Source organism: Solenopsis invicta, chromosome 14 (genome assembly GCF_016802725.1).
Source record: "Solenopsis invicta isolate M01_SB chromosome 14, UNIL_Sinv_3.0, whole genome shotgun sequence".
Lineage (NCBI taxonomy): Eukaryota > Metazoa > Arthropoda > Insecta > Hymenoptera > Formicidae > Solenopsis > Solenopsis invicta.
In genome coordinates, this window is record NC_052677.1 from 10,605,046 (window position 1) to 10,623,316 (window position 18,271).

General features: G+C 43.1%; 1 protein-coding gene across 1 annotated transcript in view; it reads left to right on the top strand.

Annotated features, from left to right (window-relative positions):
• Positions 1-18,271, top strand: part of LOC105201288 (serine/threonine-protein kinase NLK) — a 99,195-nt gene that overhangs the window by 44,335 nt on the left and 36,589 nt on the right. Inside the window, 2 exon segments of the mRNA XM_011169254.3 lie at positions 13,718-13,847; positions 14,576-14,631. Of these exon segments, the coding sequence (XP_011167556.3) occupies positions 13,718-13,847; positions 14,576-14,631 (186 nt within the window).

An 18,271-nucleotide genomic window follows, 5' to 3' on the forward strand; every position in this document is an offset into this window, starting at 1 on the left:
CTCTAAATTGATTTTGATTAATTGACTCGATTCTCCTTCTCTCCAACTCCTTCGACGCCAACCACACGCGCAGCGATGAACGCGCAAGAAAATCAAGTGCATATGTACGAGCGTGCACGTGCGTCACGAAATATTCATCGCGAGAGAGGGCAGAAGTTAAATGCGCGTGGCGAATTGCAGAAAAAGCTCACGACAAATATTTACTTTGCGTAAACGTTTGCCGATATGTGTATCCAATTAAATTTGCCGATTAAATTTATCAGGGATTGTGCTCGACGATGCATGTCATAGGGGCGATTAAATTGTCTTTAATTTTTTAGTAGCAGCAACGTTAGGCAATAATGTTGTATATTTAACAACAACGGCGTGTGCGTGGTTTGGGGGAAACGAAGCGTATAGAGATCAGTTATCTCTGTGCGGAGGGCTGCTATCCGGTTTCGTAAGGGCGCCGAGCGAAGCATGCAGGCGAATCATCTAGATATACCGGGCGTTCCATCCGGTTTCGCTCCACGGATCTCCTCCTCCCCCTCCTCCTCATTCTCCTCTTCTCTCTGCCTGTTTCTCTCTTTCTTTCTTTCTCTTTTTCTCTCTACCTTCGCGTCCCGTCGTTTTCCTCGGCGAGCTGCTGCGGAATGGAGACGAGCGTGTTCCCGTAGCCGCAGTTTTCTTACCGGGGATCCTGGGTCACGTTTCGCCGTGGTTCGTCGAACCTCCCTTCCCATCCTCCTCTCTTTATCTTTCTCTCCTTCTCTCTTTCCTAAGGATATCAATTGATCCACCACCGGAAGCCAAGAATGGAAAATCGAAGCGGAAACGAGCCGTGAAAGCCCGAAAATTACTTTGCACAAATTTTGGGAACGTTTCAGGATATCACATTTCTTTGAATAAAAGTACGTCACGTATTACACACTAATAGCGGAAAATTAGAAAAAAGGAATGTCAAGTGAACAACAGGAGGATTGTCAAACTAAACATTTTCTGTTATTTCTTTAAACACCAAAGTAAATAAATAATATTTATAAAAGTAAAATTAAAATAATAAAAACAAAAAAAAGATAGAGCTTTTTGAGGACAAATTTTTTTTTAATTTAACTGCTCCAAAAAAAATACAGTACTAATAGAGACAAATAAAACAAATGAAGTGGTCCTATATTTGAAAAAAAGTACGTTGCATCGATACTCGATTTTTCGAAGTTATTGTTATCGTTTTTCCACGATGCCGATTGGTTCTCTCGCTGCGCTAACTTTATGAGCGACTGTCATCACCGAGATCGCGTATTCCGACTATGTATGTGTACGTATGTGTATTGAGTGTATTAATAGTATAGTTTTCCTTTGATCCTGCGCAGAATGTTTACAAAACATTAAAATATAATACGAAAATTGATTTCTGACTCACCGATCCGATGCGCAACGAGCGGAGTTAATCAGCCACGAAGCTACGGTGATTACTGTAACACACAAACATAAGATTTAAAAATTAAAACTGCGCTCAAAATCAATAAGTTCAAAAGTTATTTTTTATACAACCAGAGAAAGGTTGCGGTCATTGCGGAAAAAAAAGATTTGTTTGATTCAAAGAAATTCATGCACTGCTATAGGGTTAAAGAAAAGTTTCTTTGACTCGAAGAAATTTTTTGGATTGTTGCTTTTATTAGAATTGAAGAAACAGTTTGACTGTGCAATTTTTTTTTTTCAATGAAAGAAATATATTTTTAAAATCAGAACTAAATTATTTTTTTTACATTTCTGTTAATACGTTCTTTGAATTAAATAATTATTTGTTTAAATGGAACAAGTAATTTGAACGAATATAATTTACTTTTAAAAAGGCTAATAACGCTAGTTCTTGAAATCAAATTTCTATTTTCCGCAAAGGTATTTTTATTTCAACAAAAAAGCCAAGTTAAAAAAAGAATCCTCCAAGGTTGTCCTCTTCCTCTCGATGCGCACGCGGAACACTCGCGAATAGAATACTAAATTTGCGCGCGTGGACTAATTATCTATAAAGTCTTTCGCGCGACACTGCGGCACTTCGGGTTTATAAAACCCACGATAAAAGTTCCGATTCGGAAGGAGTCCCGTGGATTCAGCACTCCGAGTCGGCGAAATTAATGGCATTGAATCCGACGCCTCTTGTCTCGCAAAATCACGTCTAAAATTGACTGTGACGTTCATACGCCCACCCAACGGATCATCAAAATCAGGCCCACTGGATCTTATATCCAAGCAGTATCGCCAAGACACTCTTGCAGGACGAGAGAAGAAGGTACTCATTGCCGACGTCTAACATTCTAGACGAATCAGGAAATGAGAGCCAGCCTCTCGACACAAGCTTAACCTACAAGGCTAAGTTCTGACCAAGTTAGATTAAACGTGATTCATCCAGCTCGAACTCCAGATCCAAAGAATTCAAAAAGGGGGTATCAAAGATCTAAGAAAGCCTTAGGTGGACGAGAGCAAGAGAAACGTGCGAATCCAAGGCAACTGATTCGAACTTTTAAGGCTGTTCGTCGCCAGTTGCAAAGAATGGCCAACTAGCGTTATTTCCGGTGGCAACGGACTGTCGCGGCTGCCAAACGAGAGTTGGCCAACTTTTAACTGTGGCGACAGCAACTGGCGATCGCACCATCTTAACCCTATAAAGTGAATTGAAAGAGCATGGCGGAGCGCGGCAAAAATTACAAGTGTGATTTGTGGTAGGACAATTTTCGCTAGTGATATCTTGAATGTCTGGTGCTCGCATATCTCGCTTACCCAAACATTCAATTTGCACCTTTCGACAATCTCCACATTCAAATGTGGATTAGGCGTCGAAATTATTTGCAACTTGCGACTGGCAACTAGTCACTCGTGATTTGCAACTCACCGTAGACCAGCCTTTACCGCTAAGGACCGAACCGATCGCCAGAGACAGAGCATGTAAACCTCACACAACCTAACCAGACAGCCGGGCAACATGCACACAGGGGAAACATGCCATAACGCGGCCCGACATTACCCCGTGCACGGGCACTCGGCATGGGACGTCGCGGTGCGCCGTAGCCACCATGCGCAACGCCCCAGTGAGGAGATATCCACTGCCAAGCAGCGGGGCTGCGATTCCCGACCCTCGAACTAAGAGTCTATCAAATGGGAGTTATGAAAAAAGTCTATTTAGTTCAATAAGTATTTAACGGCACTCTCGGTATAAACGCGCGACGCGACGAACCGGCTGCGGTTCGTTTGTTTCGCGATAATTCGGCGACGATGGACGTTGGCTTTCTCGCGTCAGTTCATTCACCGCGAGGAATATCTGTAACATATATATGCGATATTCATATATCGTATATAGAATATACGAAGTTTCGAATATTTGCGGGAGAACGATCGCGTTTCGCGGAGGATTGCGCTCGAATCTCGGAACGCGAATGATAATGCGGCGACTTTGCGTAAACACAGCGCGCTGGATACAAAAGCAATAAACTCCAAGGCCGTGTGTCAGTCAAATTTCTCGAAATATCTAAGGTGGTCATATGTGTACTGAATATTATCTCGCGCTTTAAACTGATTATTAACAAGACCTCTCCACGTGCATTTTTGTTAACCCTGAAGATAAAAATTAAAATTACAATAGTAACTTGAATTTATACACGTCAATTTTAATAATTATTACAATAAGAAACAAGTTCTGAACGGACGATCGTGCTCTGAAAGATCTCGAGAAAACAGAAATTTACATGCCGCGAAACAGAGATTTATAAAATTCTGATTAACATGGAAGCTGAAAAAATTCTGACTTACCATAAATGCCAAATGAATTAAAAGCATTAATAGAAAGTATTTTCCATTGTCGACGTGTAGTACGAAAATCGTGCGTTTTTTTTTCTCCTTGCACATTTTCCGCGTACGATCCGAAGCACATGCGACATATTGCATTGAGAACTCTCTCTCTCTCTCTCTCTCTCTCTCTGCGCGCGAACTGACTAACTTCGAGTCGGGACCTATCACGGAATAATTACGCAAACGTTCTCTCTGTCCCGTGCAAAGTCTCACGATATGTCGTCTCGCAGTTTCCGTCCGAAGCCACGGTTTCTCCTTGTTAAATTTAAACTAGTTGGACGGAACTTCCGTCCGCGCGCTCGAGCTTGCGAGCGTAAATACGTCCCGGCACTTGTGCTAATTCGAAGGATCGATCCTGCAAAGCTGGCGGAGAAAATCTTTTCGCGCGTTTAAAAAAAAAAAATACCTCTCGCCAAATCGCATTGTCGCGCATCTGCGACGCAAATGCAATGCGACAGCGATTTGTAACAAAGTTTAGAACAAAGATTTTAAAATGGCAACTTGGGATAAGATTTCCGAAATCGCATCACTTTTGACATAAAGACTTATGACTAAGAAATTATGAGGAATATTTTTAATTTTCTCTTACGTCGTAATAAAGTACAACGTTTCTCTTTTCATATATTTTTTTTCAGAATTTTATGTATTGTCATAAATTTTTAAATTACAATTTTTAAGAAGCCTCCAACTAGTGAGATTTTGGCAACCGGTCTCCTAAATCGCACCACGGGTTAATATTACTCTTTCTCAGGTAAAGCGACACTTTCCTTGCTAGATTCTTTCTTCTCAAAAGAATGCGTCAGTTAGGTATACTTTTATTAATATTGGAAATAAATATAATTTCCATAAACTAAATATAATTTCTATCAATATCATCATTTCGACAACTTTCCGACAACTTAATATTGCAATAACATTGCTACATTAAGGCAATATTGTTACAACGTATGCTCTGTAAGATTATTATATTTGATTTTATATACATAACCAATCAAAGCAATAGTGCGATTTAGGAGCGATATCGACGTCCTTACCCTAAGGATTGCAAGATGAGCACAGTAGCGAGGAAAGATTACAAATATCCGGCTATTAGAACCGAGATTGTGATTAATATAAAATGCAATTTAATTTCAATTAGTCGGAGCATAAATTTATTTAACGATTGATTAATTCCGGTATAAGTTAAATGGAAAATAGATTAAACAGATCAAGAGTTTCCGATAAATAAATTAAAAAAAAAAAAGCTGAAGACAGCCTTCCGCGAGATATTTACCTGAAAGCGATTGCGAGAGAGAAACTCGAAGCCCCCAGCTGAATAGTCTGGGAAACGCGAAAGAAAATCCCTCATAAACACATAGTGCTCGGTCTCCTCTCGACGTCACGACGCCTCTTCGCGGTATATTCCCTCTCGCTCGCAAGCTCGCCCCCGCGACGGGGGAAGTATCGTCGGGAGTGAAGCCGAGAAGCGCGCTCGCTTTGATGCAAAGAACCGTCACGCCGAATGGAGTTTCACGGCAAGTGCTTTCGAGCTTTTGCCAGCGGCGATCGAAATAGGAGGAAGCCGCGCGCGTTTCAACCGACTTACGGCTGGTGTCTGTGTTGAACGAATAACAAAAATCGCGCGGCAGGACGGTTTGTTCCAAAATCCAGCGTCTTTGAGGATTTCCTCGTCTCGCCTTTTCCCTTTTCGAGTGCCGTTCGCGACGATTGACGAGGCGCACTGACGACTGCTCTCGACGGTTAAACGTACAAATTAACAACAAGCTCGAGAATATGAATTGGACCCGTGCCAACTCGAATGAATTCGACGCAAGTGAAATCAAACGCAAGGGAATCAAATGTAACACGCGCGCACCTCAAAAAGCGACGTCGCATACAAATTCAATAAATCCGTGTCCGTTGAATTAATTTCCATTTACCCACTATCCCGAGCGTCGCTTATCGCGCTTCAATCTAGTTTACCTACAATCTTAAATTTGCCTTTCCCCGATACGCTTTTTCGCGTACGTAACGCTTTTCAATCGAATGCAACGCGCAGCACACATGCGAATACAATGAACGGCGCGACGTGCATCACAAGGATCATTGCACGCCGATTTGCACAAGTGCATCAGCCTGACGAGAGCGCGAGGGGATCAATGAACGATAAATTTCGTCGAACGGCACCGACGACTGGCGGCGGCGGTCGATCACGCGTTACAGCTAGCGCGCGCTGATCCGCATTTGCGATCACGGGGCGATCCTCGCCGCGTCCTCGGCGCGGCAATCCTCTTTACGACCTATCTCAATACGCGGAGCCGGAAGTGCGATATTATTAAGCGCTTGCTCCACGCTCTCGGTCGTTACTCTGGTTACGCGCTCGCCGCGGGTCACTTGCGGGACGCAGGTGAGTACACATGCCGAGCGAGCGAGCGAGCGAGTGAACGAGCGAGTGGGCGCAGGTGTAGCTGCAGGTGAGTCCGCCGACAGCAGCTGTCGACTTCGTACGCTCCGCGAGAAACGCGGAGAGACGGCGATCGTCGGCCTTTTTGCCGGCCTTAATGGCGTTTTTCCTACCGACCGACGCTAATTCTCTGACTCGCGATACGAGCTCGGTATCAGTCGCGGACAGCTTTTGTCATCCGTGTTTTTAAAGATGTATGTACGTGTGTGTCACGTCTCAAAAAATTACCGAAAATTAAAAAATTTCTATGGATAATTCTCTGGATAATTCTCTTACTGTGTTTGAAGATCCGTGTAAAATTTGAGCAAATTCTCTCAATGGTTTACAAATAAAATTGTCTTCTGTGACATTTATTTACAAATTTGATGACGAAGTAGCGTTAGGACTTTAATCCGATTTTTTTTTTACATAAACAACTTTAATACAACTCTAATAAATATTCATACAAAAGTTTTCATTTGGATCACTTATTTAAATTAATTATTTAAAACTGCAACAAAATGTGATTATTGAACTAAATTTTTCGTTTCCTTTTGCAGTTTTAGGGTCAACATTTGAGTACTCACGATCACAATAATTTGTCGATAATTAAGAAAGAAGAAATAAACCTAAGAAATTTGCAGTTTTTAAATCTCTGTAACTTCTAGTTGCTATTGTAAAGCCAAAACATTCTTAATTCAAGAACCTCGCTAATTCGCAATTTTTGTAGAAAGAATTGTAATTTCTTTAGAAATTTTTTCATTACTCGACGACATTCCTTTGTCTCCTTACGCGATTTAAAAAGTCGTTGTATGTAACATTCGTTTCAGTTTTAAATAATAACTTGAACGAATGGCTTTTCACTAACAATCTCTAAATAAATGAATCTCAGCTTTAACATTATTGTTAAAATTATATTCAAACTTTAATTTAATCCAGTCTAATATCTATTCACAATATCCCTGTTGCGTTTTTCTTTTATCGGTCTACTCAAGACCGTACGCATTTTCATACTCGAATATATTTTTTACATTCTTTCTTTTTTTAGATTTTTTAAGAGATCTAGAGATTTATATATACGCGATAACTCTCCGCTCGTCAATTTATGTGCATATGGTAATTAACAAGCGTATGAGAAATCGATAACCTTCCTCCTTTCTTCTATCTTTCTTGCTCGCTTTTCACCTGTCGCGCGCACATGGCTTTGAGAGTGGGCTGCCCCCTTTTCCTTCTTTCGTCCCCTACTTAAAATAATAACATTCGGCGTAATGGGACGTAATGAGCGAAACCCACGAAACGAGGAACGTCTTCGTGCCCGAAGAGTCCGAAATCTCGGATGAAATGCAGCGTCGAAACGCAACGCGCGCTTTTTATCAATTCCTTCTACGAAGCAAATTTTTTGTCGGTCGAAGTTTATGGGAAGATCGTCGTGCCTCAACGTCTCGAAGAACTTGTTGAGAACTCGAAAGGAAATTTTTATAATTAAAAATTGGAGAGTCTTTAAAACTAAAATTGGTATTTTTTTTTATTTAAAAAAGAAACGAAAGTATAACAATTTAATTTTTAAATTAGCGAGAATTGGATCGATAGCTTCGCACGTCACTTAAAATTAATTTCCTCGCGCTCTTCCTTCCGAACTGCGACGCGCGAGGGAGAAGGAGAAAGAAAGAGAGCCGCGATCGTTGTCCTCCCCCCCCCCCCAGAAACAACCCATTATTGCCCGAACCCCTTAATTTTCTTTCAAATTGTCGTTTTTACTTTCAAACGACGGGAAACGCATTTACATCGCGCCAATTTTCCCTCGAAGCGCCGCGGCGCTTTGTCGTGGGATGCACGTGTTGCAATGCTGCAGCAAGCGCGCGTTACACACGCGAGCTTTCCTCAGGAAATGTCGTAATTATGCGGCATTCGGTCGGCGGTCACCTCGCAAATTGCAGCTACGCGCGTCTTTTCAGCGCCCCGGTTCGACTTGGCTGCACAACCGGGTTTCCCCGAATCCTGCGAAGTCGTGCGACGCGGAGACCGCAAAATTTTTGTTTTCCTTCTTTTTTTTAGACCGGGAACGGTCCGCGCCAGGTGCCAGATCGACAGACGGCAAGTCCTTCTTTCACCGCGCTGTAAGGGGTGTTCCAGAATCGATGAGGAGCGGATGCGTAGCGTATACTCTTCTTTAGGCGGATCAAAGGCGATTTTCTCGTAACGGAAGTATCACGCGCGTGAATAGCCTTCGAATTGCGAGGCGTGCAGAGCAAAAAATTCTTTTTTTTTTTCGCGAAGCACACGAGGAGAACAGGTGGTATGATTCCTCGCCGATCGACCGCAGTTTATCTCTCTCTCTCTCGAGTTTTTTTTTTTTTTAATCGAAGCTCAGTTACTCGGACAATAAAGTTTCTTACTTCTGTTATCTAGTTGCAGATCAATCACGTATGCAAATGTATCATCATTGACAAGAGCGCAAGTGAGACTTTTATTATGTCTGTAAGACGTGTGGTTTTGAGCGATTGTCCCGATCCGATGTATATCTGCCTTTTTTTCCGGAACACCCTGTACATACAAAAGCGGTACATCGACCGTCTGCTTCTCGAGGTGTAGTATCGGCGTTCGCCACGTGGCCCGGGATCGCGTTCGGGGCCCAGTTTTTTGGAGGGCCCCCCTGCGGAACATCTGCCGCCTTTTAAAATACGGAATACGCCGAGAAGTCGCACACTTTCTCTCCGTCGCGAATCCTTTGTCGAATTTCAAGCGAAATATTCCCCGATCGGAAGTTGCAACGCACACGTACAACAAACTGCAAAGAATAAATTGCATAAATATACACTGAGAAAAAAAAAATTTGTTATAAAACTAAAATATCTCGTCCGATACGATCAATTGAACATTGGGTTAATTCAGCAGTTACGTAGTGTTGCTCAAAAAAAAGTTCATAGCTCATTCATGTCAACCATTCACACATATTTTTTTTTTTTTAACTAAAACTGTAATTAAACCAATTCAATATTTGATTGCACGTATCGGACTAAATATTTTAGTTTTTCAACGCATTTTTTTCTCAGTGAAAATTGCATGAATGGAAAATAGTATATGCGCCATTCACAAGATATATATTTTTTTCTTTTTTTTTTAACGTATCTAAATTATTCCAGATACATATATTTTTATTCTCCTAGCTGCGCGTGCTTGTCTAATTGGTTAATTATTCTTAACGGCTATGAGACACTAATTTGGCTCGTGTCACAAGTATCTGATGCGAAAACGTCGTCGTCACAAGTGATTACACGTGGTATTTATAATCACGTTAATAATACCATTTAAAGCATTCGACGAATGGAATCCACCGCGGAATGAAATATTCAGGCTCGGAAAAAAAACTCTCCTCTTTTCTTTCCTCTCTCTTTTTTTTTGCCTGGCAAATTAATTTATTTGATCGCTCACTGAACTGCGATTCTATTTCCCGTTTGTTCGACGCGAGAGGAGTCGCGGCCGATAAAATAAAATCGACCAGATATCGAACTGATGGCTAACTTGTTTTACGCTTCTTCGAATGCATCGGTTGCGCGACGATGGAAAATATCGTGTAGCGTTTCAGAAAGCTTCCGCGACTCCCAACAGACGTATAATTCGTATAAAGAGCTGAAAACTTTTGGTTTTACCTTTCAGTTTACGTTTTCTCACAACCAGGCGCGCAACGCGGATCAACGTGTGACTTTGTGTATGACAAGGGCCACATTATCGCTCGCGCGGCGATAACGTTTATGAAAGATCGCGGACAATCGTTCGCTGTTTGTTTCCGACGAACAAAAAGATGCTGGGGGGCTACAATGACACTTTTAGAGCGCTCCTCGCCGGCAGCAGGTGAATCATTCGTGAGATTTCGTTCGACGACCTCGCTGCACAAAGACTCGTTCTGAAATAACGAAGAAATCCGTCGACGAGACACGAAAACTAGCGCTCCTATCAGATTACGACGGTCGTTAACTTCGTTATCGGTCGCTTAACCGATCAACGACATCTCGAGAAAGCTCATGACGTATTTATGAAATCGTTCCAAATTTGGGAGAGCAAAGAAAATGGAATATTTCCGCTGGTCCTTTGAAGAAATCTCATTATGAATCCATATAAGAGATGTGTTTACGCTGAAGAAAAAAAAAAAACTGTTGAAAAACTAAAATACTAAGTTCGACACGTGCAACTGAACATTGAGTTGGTTTGATAAATTCTCGATTAAAAAATTTGAATGAGAACTATATACCTTTTTCCGTGCAACTAAACAGTTGGACTAAATATTTCAGTTTTCCTTCAACAATTTTTTTCCTCAGCAGCGCATCAATATTAAAACATTAATTTTCAATTAAAGAGACTAAATTCTCCCGACAGTTCAGCCTTTCGTTCGCGAATCACCGGGCATAGTTTCCCATAATTGGCAATCCCGATTTTCCCTCCTAAAAATTTTATTTCTAAATTTCCTCTCTATCGGCAGCTTACTTTCTTTTTACCTTAAAATGAACATGTCCCGTTCCAGCAATAACTCCCCTCCCTTTTCCCCCCTCCCCCCCCCGTAGCTTCCGGTAACGAAGCCACCGGGCGAGTGCGTGTGTACGCGCGCACAGAAGCGGTCCCCGTCGTCGGTTCGTCGGGATTTCGAATGAATAAACATTGTCTAAACCGCGACAGTGGGCCCCCGGGGGCGCGTAGTGCCTCCGCCTCCCTCCCGCCCCGTCCCGTGCATCATTTCACGGTCGTTCCGCTCCGAAATTCGTGACTTCACTTCCGCCTACTACGCTCGGCGCATCGCCGCGCGGCGCGGCGGGTGCGTTGACCCTTTTCGAAGGTCGTCGTACCTTTCTACGTTCGTGACTCGCTCGGCTTCGTGGATCGACCTTAATCTCTCGCCAGTTCGCGACGGCTCGTTCACCTCTTTTTTTCCCCTCCCTCCCTCTCGTTCCCTCTCTTTCCCTCGCTCGATCCGGCTATTCGAAGAAGCTCGATGATGTAATTAACGTCCTCGTACGCCAATTTTCGCAGGTGAATCGGATCCAAGATACTCTTGTCGGGAGAAGTCATCTTTCGGGAAACCCGCGTCGTCGGTGTGTCATCGGGTACAGGAACTTTTGTCGAAAAGTTTTATCTCGTCACACGTATCTTGGAAAAATTAGTTGGGCTTTTTTTTCTCGATCCTCTCCTCCACTCCGTTAAACGTTTTCTTGGCTAAGCCGAAAATCGGAATTATGTCAGAGTATCATCAAGTAATTAGAATTTAATTAATTGATGTATGCATATTTAATATAGGCAATAACGTTCAATATTTGAAATATTATTTATTTGGGCTTTCAAACTTGCGCGCGCGCGCGCGCGCGAGCTTTGTAAATATCGTTAATTATAGTGAATAATTTAAATGGAAATACAAGAACATTATTAATGACGACAACAATTTGCAATCGATCTCGGTTATTCCTTTTCTCTTTTCTCGTTATAGACGGAGATACACGTTACTTGGCGCTTCGCACCGGTTTTTTCATGCCCTTACAAAAGAGATCTCTTTCAGGATGAGTGAATTCACATCTGTCTGTGTCTATATACCCTGCATTTCCTCCATTGGCGAATCAAAAATTCGCAAACGTAAGAACTTCCGCAATTTTTTGCTCCTCCGGTTCGACTATCGCGAAATCATAGCGATGGCGCAACGAACAGATCTGACCGCTTGGAAATACACGTGAGTGAGACTTGAAGAGACGGCACTCGAGGTAATGGGCCCGTTTTGGTCGCTCATCGACAGCCTCGTTTATTTTGTCGAGTCCCGGTCCATAAATGTGTCGCGCAAATCTACACTGAGAGTCAGCCGTCTCGTGCGAACGAATCGATTTAGCGTGCCATAACGAAGTTAACGACTTCGACCTGATTAGTACGAGAGATTTGCGTGCGTATGTGTCCGTCCGTCCGCGCGTGTGTGTGTGTGTGTGTCATTCCCGTCTACCTTACATAAAACCTTATATAAAATCGGTATAAAGCATAAATGCCCGAAGTAAACAGCCGCTGAATGGCCGCAGTAATGTATAAGAATTAATAGTAACAGTGATAATAAATCATAAAAACTCGACGACATCTCCTGTGACGAATGCGATGGTAAATCACAGGATTGCCAATTGCCGTGATTTATTATAGAAATAAAATTCCCCTAACTCTATTTCCTCGTTCGATTTCTATGTTTAACGATTAACATAACGCGTAATTGAACATCACGATTGTTATTTATCAATTAAATACTTTCAAATCTAGAAATAAATTTAGATTCGTCTGCTTTTTTTTTTTTTTTTTATACATTGGTACGCGAGTGTAATTGTTACAGATTGGGATATCGTTTTCACTGACTCTCGGTTCTTTCATCCCCGTCAAATACGGGGAATTACTTTATCTATCTGGCCAGATGATATGGCACACGACCGAAAATGGGATTTCGACAGCATCGAATGCTCTCTCTGTCTTTCTCTTTCTAACTCCCCCCCCCTCTCTCTCTCTCTCTCTCTCTCTCTCTCTGCTCTTCCCTTCGATTCTCGTGAATCGCAATCGTCGGTTTTGCGGTAACAACAACACTCGACAATGAAATCGAACCCGTAGCCGTAAACGGACTAATTGCTGGGATAATAATTATTCTCGAAACTGGCCTAGGGCTGGGGGAGACCGATAGAAAGGGAGAAGGGGTTAGATTGTCGTTCGCTTGTGTTTCCGGCGTTATCATCGACGCGAGTTCCGAACATTATTTAACCGATCATTCGCCAATATTCCCCGAATTCTTTCTTTTCGGTTAAAATCAGGGTCGACCGATACCGTTCGCCTTTTCCTTCTGAATTTCGAATCGTATTTATAATTGGAACGTAAATTAATTGGATGGAAGATTCATTAAACATAACTCAGTTTTTGTCTACGCGGATTAACTTGGAGTTTTTAGAGCTTTGAGTTATTTTATTTCGCTACACTGGGAAAAAAAAATTTATTGAAAAACTAAATTATTCAGTTCGACGCGCGCAACTAATTATTGAGTTGGTCTTAATTAAGTCTTGATTTAAAAGAAAATTTGAATGGTCGACGTGAATGAACTGTGCCTTTTTTTGTACAACCAAATAAACTGTTGAATCAACTCAATGTTTAGTTGATCGTATCGGACTAAATATTTTCGTTTTTTAACAACTTTTTTTTCTCGGTGCAGCTACCCATTTTAATTTATAAATAAATACACATTCTAAATAGCAGAGAATAAAAAGGCGAGATTGAAATAACTGCGCTTGTTAGCTATAACGAAATTAGACGATGGCTATTTAATCATTCTTCTCTCGCGCACGAACGTGTGATAACGCGTTAATAAACACGATAAATGCAGAGACATATTTCTTTTCTGTCAAAATGTATCATTCGTAGTTACATTATCAACCAGATGAAAGAATATATTTGTAAATTCGTTGTTTTGTCTGCGATTTCCAGGGCTGTCACGGATCCGAGGGATGGTAGGAGAGTAGCCTTAAAAAAACTGCCGAACGTCTTTCAAAGTCTCGTGAGCAGCAAGCGAGTCTTCAGGGAGCTGAAAATGCTTTGCTTCTTCAAACACGATAACGTGAGTAGCATTCTATTTGTCACGTCAAACATGTATGTGATCGATAAATAAATACGGTAAAGAAAAACAGAAAAATACTGGATGGAAACAAGCGCGAAAATAAAATAGATGTAATTCTGTCGACGATAAATAAAGTCGATATCGAATCTCTATGCATCTTTTATACAGTTTTCGAATAACATATTTTATAACGACTACTTATTGTACGTTACCGTTGTAATAATTTATTATTTAAACAAGTATTAAGCTATTGTTGTTAATCATCCATTATTTCGCTGAAAAATTATAAATCTTCTTTTGTTTTTATAATAAAGTTAAAATTCATTTTTGTTTTTTAGACATTGGCACATTTTTTAACATTCAAAAGTTCAATAAATATTATTATATTTGTAATATTTCACGAAAATTGTATAACAATTGCCGTTGCAATAATAAACTATATCAGAGATTTTGTTTTATACGCCTCGTTGCAAGTGGATACTACACTACTATTTGGCATTGAATATCCGGACGAACATGCGAGATGGATCGTATATAAATTGCACGATGGGCGTCTCGGAAATTTCCGCGTTTTATTTCCCCCGAGGACGAGGCTGCGCGTTGTCTTCTCCCTCTTTCTGCCCGCCGGATCCCACTTTTTGTATGAAAAAAAGCGGGATCAGTCGCGCTCTCTCTCTTCCGTCCAGTCAAAGAATGGAGCACTCAATCTCTTCCTGTCTCTTTTGCAGGTCCTTTCCGCGCTGGATATCCTTCAGCCGCCGCATCTGGACTTCTTCCAAGAGATGTATCCTTTTCTAAACGCTCGTACTCGAGGACACGCGGAAGATAAATCTCAGCATAGAGATTTCCGGACAGGTGAATTCTCCTATCGACGGTCGAGGTATTTTCGTGGTTTTCTCTCTCTCTCTCTCTCTTTTTTTATTTTATCCCTCCCTGCAGAGACTTCTCTCTCGCGGTTCCCGAGTCTCCGAACTACGATAGCGACGGATGCGATAATTTTCCCGAAGTAAAATCGAATCCGATCCTGAATCTAATTAATTCGCTTGATTTTAATCTAAAGTTTTTAGATTGTTCTTTAGTCCCCCGGTGTGTGTTTGCGATGTTTCGATAGGGCACCTCGGAGGTATTTCCACTCTCCGCGGAATTTCCTGGGCTCTCTCGCGGGAGAGCGTCGCTCTCTCACGCAACGCCCGATCTCTCGGAACGAGCGTCTCTCAAACGACACGGAAACTTTTAATCGCCGGGCAATTAAAACTCGCGCGGGTCACGAACGCGATTCTCCTCGAGTTCGCTTTCCAGAGAGATTCTTAGGGGAGACGGAATTCCTCTCCGTCTCGAATTGCTACTCCGCCGCGTTCAAAAAAATCCTATTTTCTAATCCATTGTCTAAGAAAGCCCCGTTTTCCCTCTTCCATTCTTCCCTCCATTCTATCTCTATGTTATGTAGTATTCCTCTCGAGAACGAGATTTTGGAAAGAGTAATGGAATGATCAAGAGCGAAAGATTGTTTCCGCAAAAAAAAAGAGCGCTTTTCACTAAAAATATACATCGTATTAATACTAGGAAATTGTGCGTCGCGAAAAATCCTTCTACGCGATACTCGTCCTTCGCAAGAGCAGTAGACATTACGAGATAATTTTCCGGTCGACAGCAAAGCAGGAAGTTATTTCAGTAGCCAGGACAAAGCTCCTATGGGATTACTCGTCAGAGTACTCGTCTCTTGGCGAGCGCCATTCAGCATCACGGTCCGTATGATCGAGCGGCTGATCGATCGACGAGTCCTTAGGTGAAGACGGGATCTTTCGAGTTAATTTCGATCGCGGAGCAGCGCGAGCGATAAATCAGTTCTCTTACGCACGTGCTCTCCCTCCTCTCTTCTTTCTTTTTTTTTTCTGGTGAGCTTCAGTTTGTGTTCCGTCGCATTTCGGAGACCGCCGGGCTTCTCTTTAATTACGTAGTTATCGTTATATCAATTAATGATTGCTGTGCTTTGCGATCTTTCCTCTATTTTTCTCCGCTTTTCCTTTCTTCTTTTCATTTTGCTCAAGCTTGCTCTGGCAATTGTGATAATATCCACAAGGTATTTCGATAGACATGCACGTGCGCTCTCCAGAGACTAAAAATCCCTTCAGCAGGGAAAAAAGCAAAGTTAGGAATAAATATAAACAAAATAGAATAAAAATAAATTGTTCGGTTGACTAGTCACTGCAGAAGTTTGCGCACGTATACACACACACACACACACACACGCGCGCGCGCGCGTAGTTAAATAAATAGATAAATTCGTAAATAAACAAGTGGCTAACCAAGTTAATAAATGATATCATAAATCCATCAATAAACAGACGAACGAGTGAATGTTTCGTTTGATAAACAAGTAACGTATGGACACGCGGATCGATAAATTTTTCGCAGCAGGAACGACATTAATTGCGCCGACAAATAAATAATCGGGGACGCAAATTGCGCGGTCGCGGACACCCCATCGATGGACCGCCACTGACTTTTCACCCCTCCGCTCCCGCTCGCCCCTACCGCGCTGTCCCCGCGATTTAATTCCGCGGCCCCCGCCGCCGGCGATCGATTCTAATTTCGTCCGCATGAAAAATTCAGCGCGGCTCCCCGACGCTAGAGTTTAAGGGGGAGGGAGGGGGGGCGGAGAACCATCGAATGAGACCGCCTAATTTCTAATTAAGGAGCGACTCCCGATTAGCTTGCGCAGCCACGAACACAGAAATCGCCGGCGACCGCAGGGCCGATATGGAATCGTGGGAAAGGGAGGCGGAAGGGATTATGTTGCCGGTGATGATGCCCGCTCCAACCCTCCTCTAACTAATATTGCATTTGCATCGCAATTGCATCGTTACCCTGTCATCAATCTCCTATGTGTATCTCGCACTGTCTGACGTTTCTTATTCACTCGCGCATTTCTTCATACCCTCGCATCTCGACTCCAATCCTAATCCCCGCCGAATCGCGGTATTATTCTTGGAACAATATGAAAAAAAAAAAAAAAAAAAACGACGGGGATATTCGAAACGTCAGACTGGGATTGGGTACGCGCGTGCAACGACGTATAGGCACATGCGTTTTCGCTCATTCAGGGTGGCTCGTTGCACCCTGGGCTGCGGATTATGATTTTCAGTCGTTCAGCCGCGACGACAGTTCCGGTTCCGATCGGGCGGAGGCGGTCCCCATCCAGGACGGCCGCTCAACGCCATGAATACGCCATGGTGGCGCGCCCGGGATGAGTTCGCTCGATGGTAATCACGTGTATTATTAATGCGCAAGCCGCAGCGCGCCATTGATACGTCGATAGTGCGCCATTAGCAGCGGCTGCGGTCGCCGCCGATTGCACGCTCCCCATGCATCCCCTCCGCCATTCCCCTCGCTTCGCCCGTCACCCGTTTACAATGTCGCATGTAACTGATATAACAACTTCCTTGTAACATCGCGGACCTCCCATCCTCCTCTCCACCCCCCCCCTCCCCTGCCCGCAACAATAGCTCCGATCCGCGTGCTCGTTCTTAATTTCCGCGGCAGCGTCTCTTCTCCTCGCGACTGGCGATGTTGCAACGGAATTTTAATTCGATTGACCAAACTGATCGTTCCATGTGGCCAAACCGAACGCGATATAATCGCATGCGTTTAATACATTATGATAACGCGACGCATTAAATTAATTAACATCAATAATTCGTAATGTAGCAGTGTAATAAATGCATAATACATAACGTGAAATTACACAATATCGGTACTGTATCACGATTGACTGTATTAGCGTTAATACGCGTCATCAATGTTAACAGAATCGCCGCGCGACAAGCGAGTCTTCACTTTCCTCGCGCAATCGCGAGCACGAGACCGCGAACGAAAGGAAGGTTAAAACCGCTGGATCCTCTCGCGATTAATATACCGTATTTTCCACTTTCTCTTGCGAAAAGCGCGCACGCGCGCGCGCGCGCGCGGGACGACGAGATCGCCCGAGGCGATCGCGGTCGATTCGATTCGCGGGAGAGGCGCATAGGCGGTTTTGCATCCGTTGCCCCGGCGCGGCGCGGCTGGGGAACAACGTGGGCTCGATTACGCGCTAACAACGTGTAATTTTTTCCTCGCCGCGCGCGCACAGAGGAGGCGACGCGGTACGAATGAAAGGGAAGAAGGCCCGCACGGCATTTTTCGATCGCCGGCATATCCGCCCGTATCTCGCGCCGAGGAAAACAATACGTGGCGGACAGAAATTTCAGTCCCCACCTCTCTCATCGCGGCTCATTGTCGCGCACGAGTGCTGCACAAGCGCGCGGATTCTATCCCGTTTACGACGATTAGATCACTCATCGAATGTTATCGTTTCAAGTGGTCTCCGAGGTCTTTTGAATTTCTCGCAATTTTCGCTTGATTTAACGGGGAACGGAGATATTCTT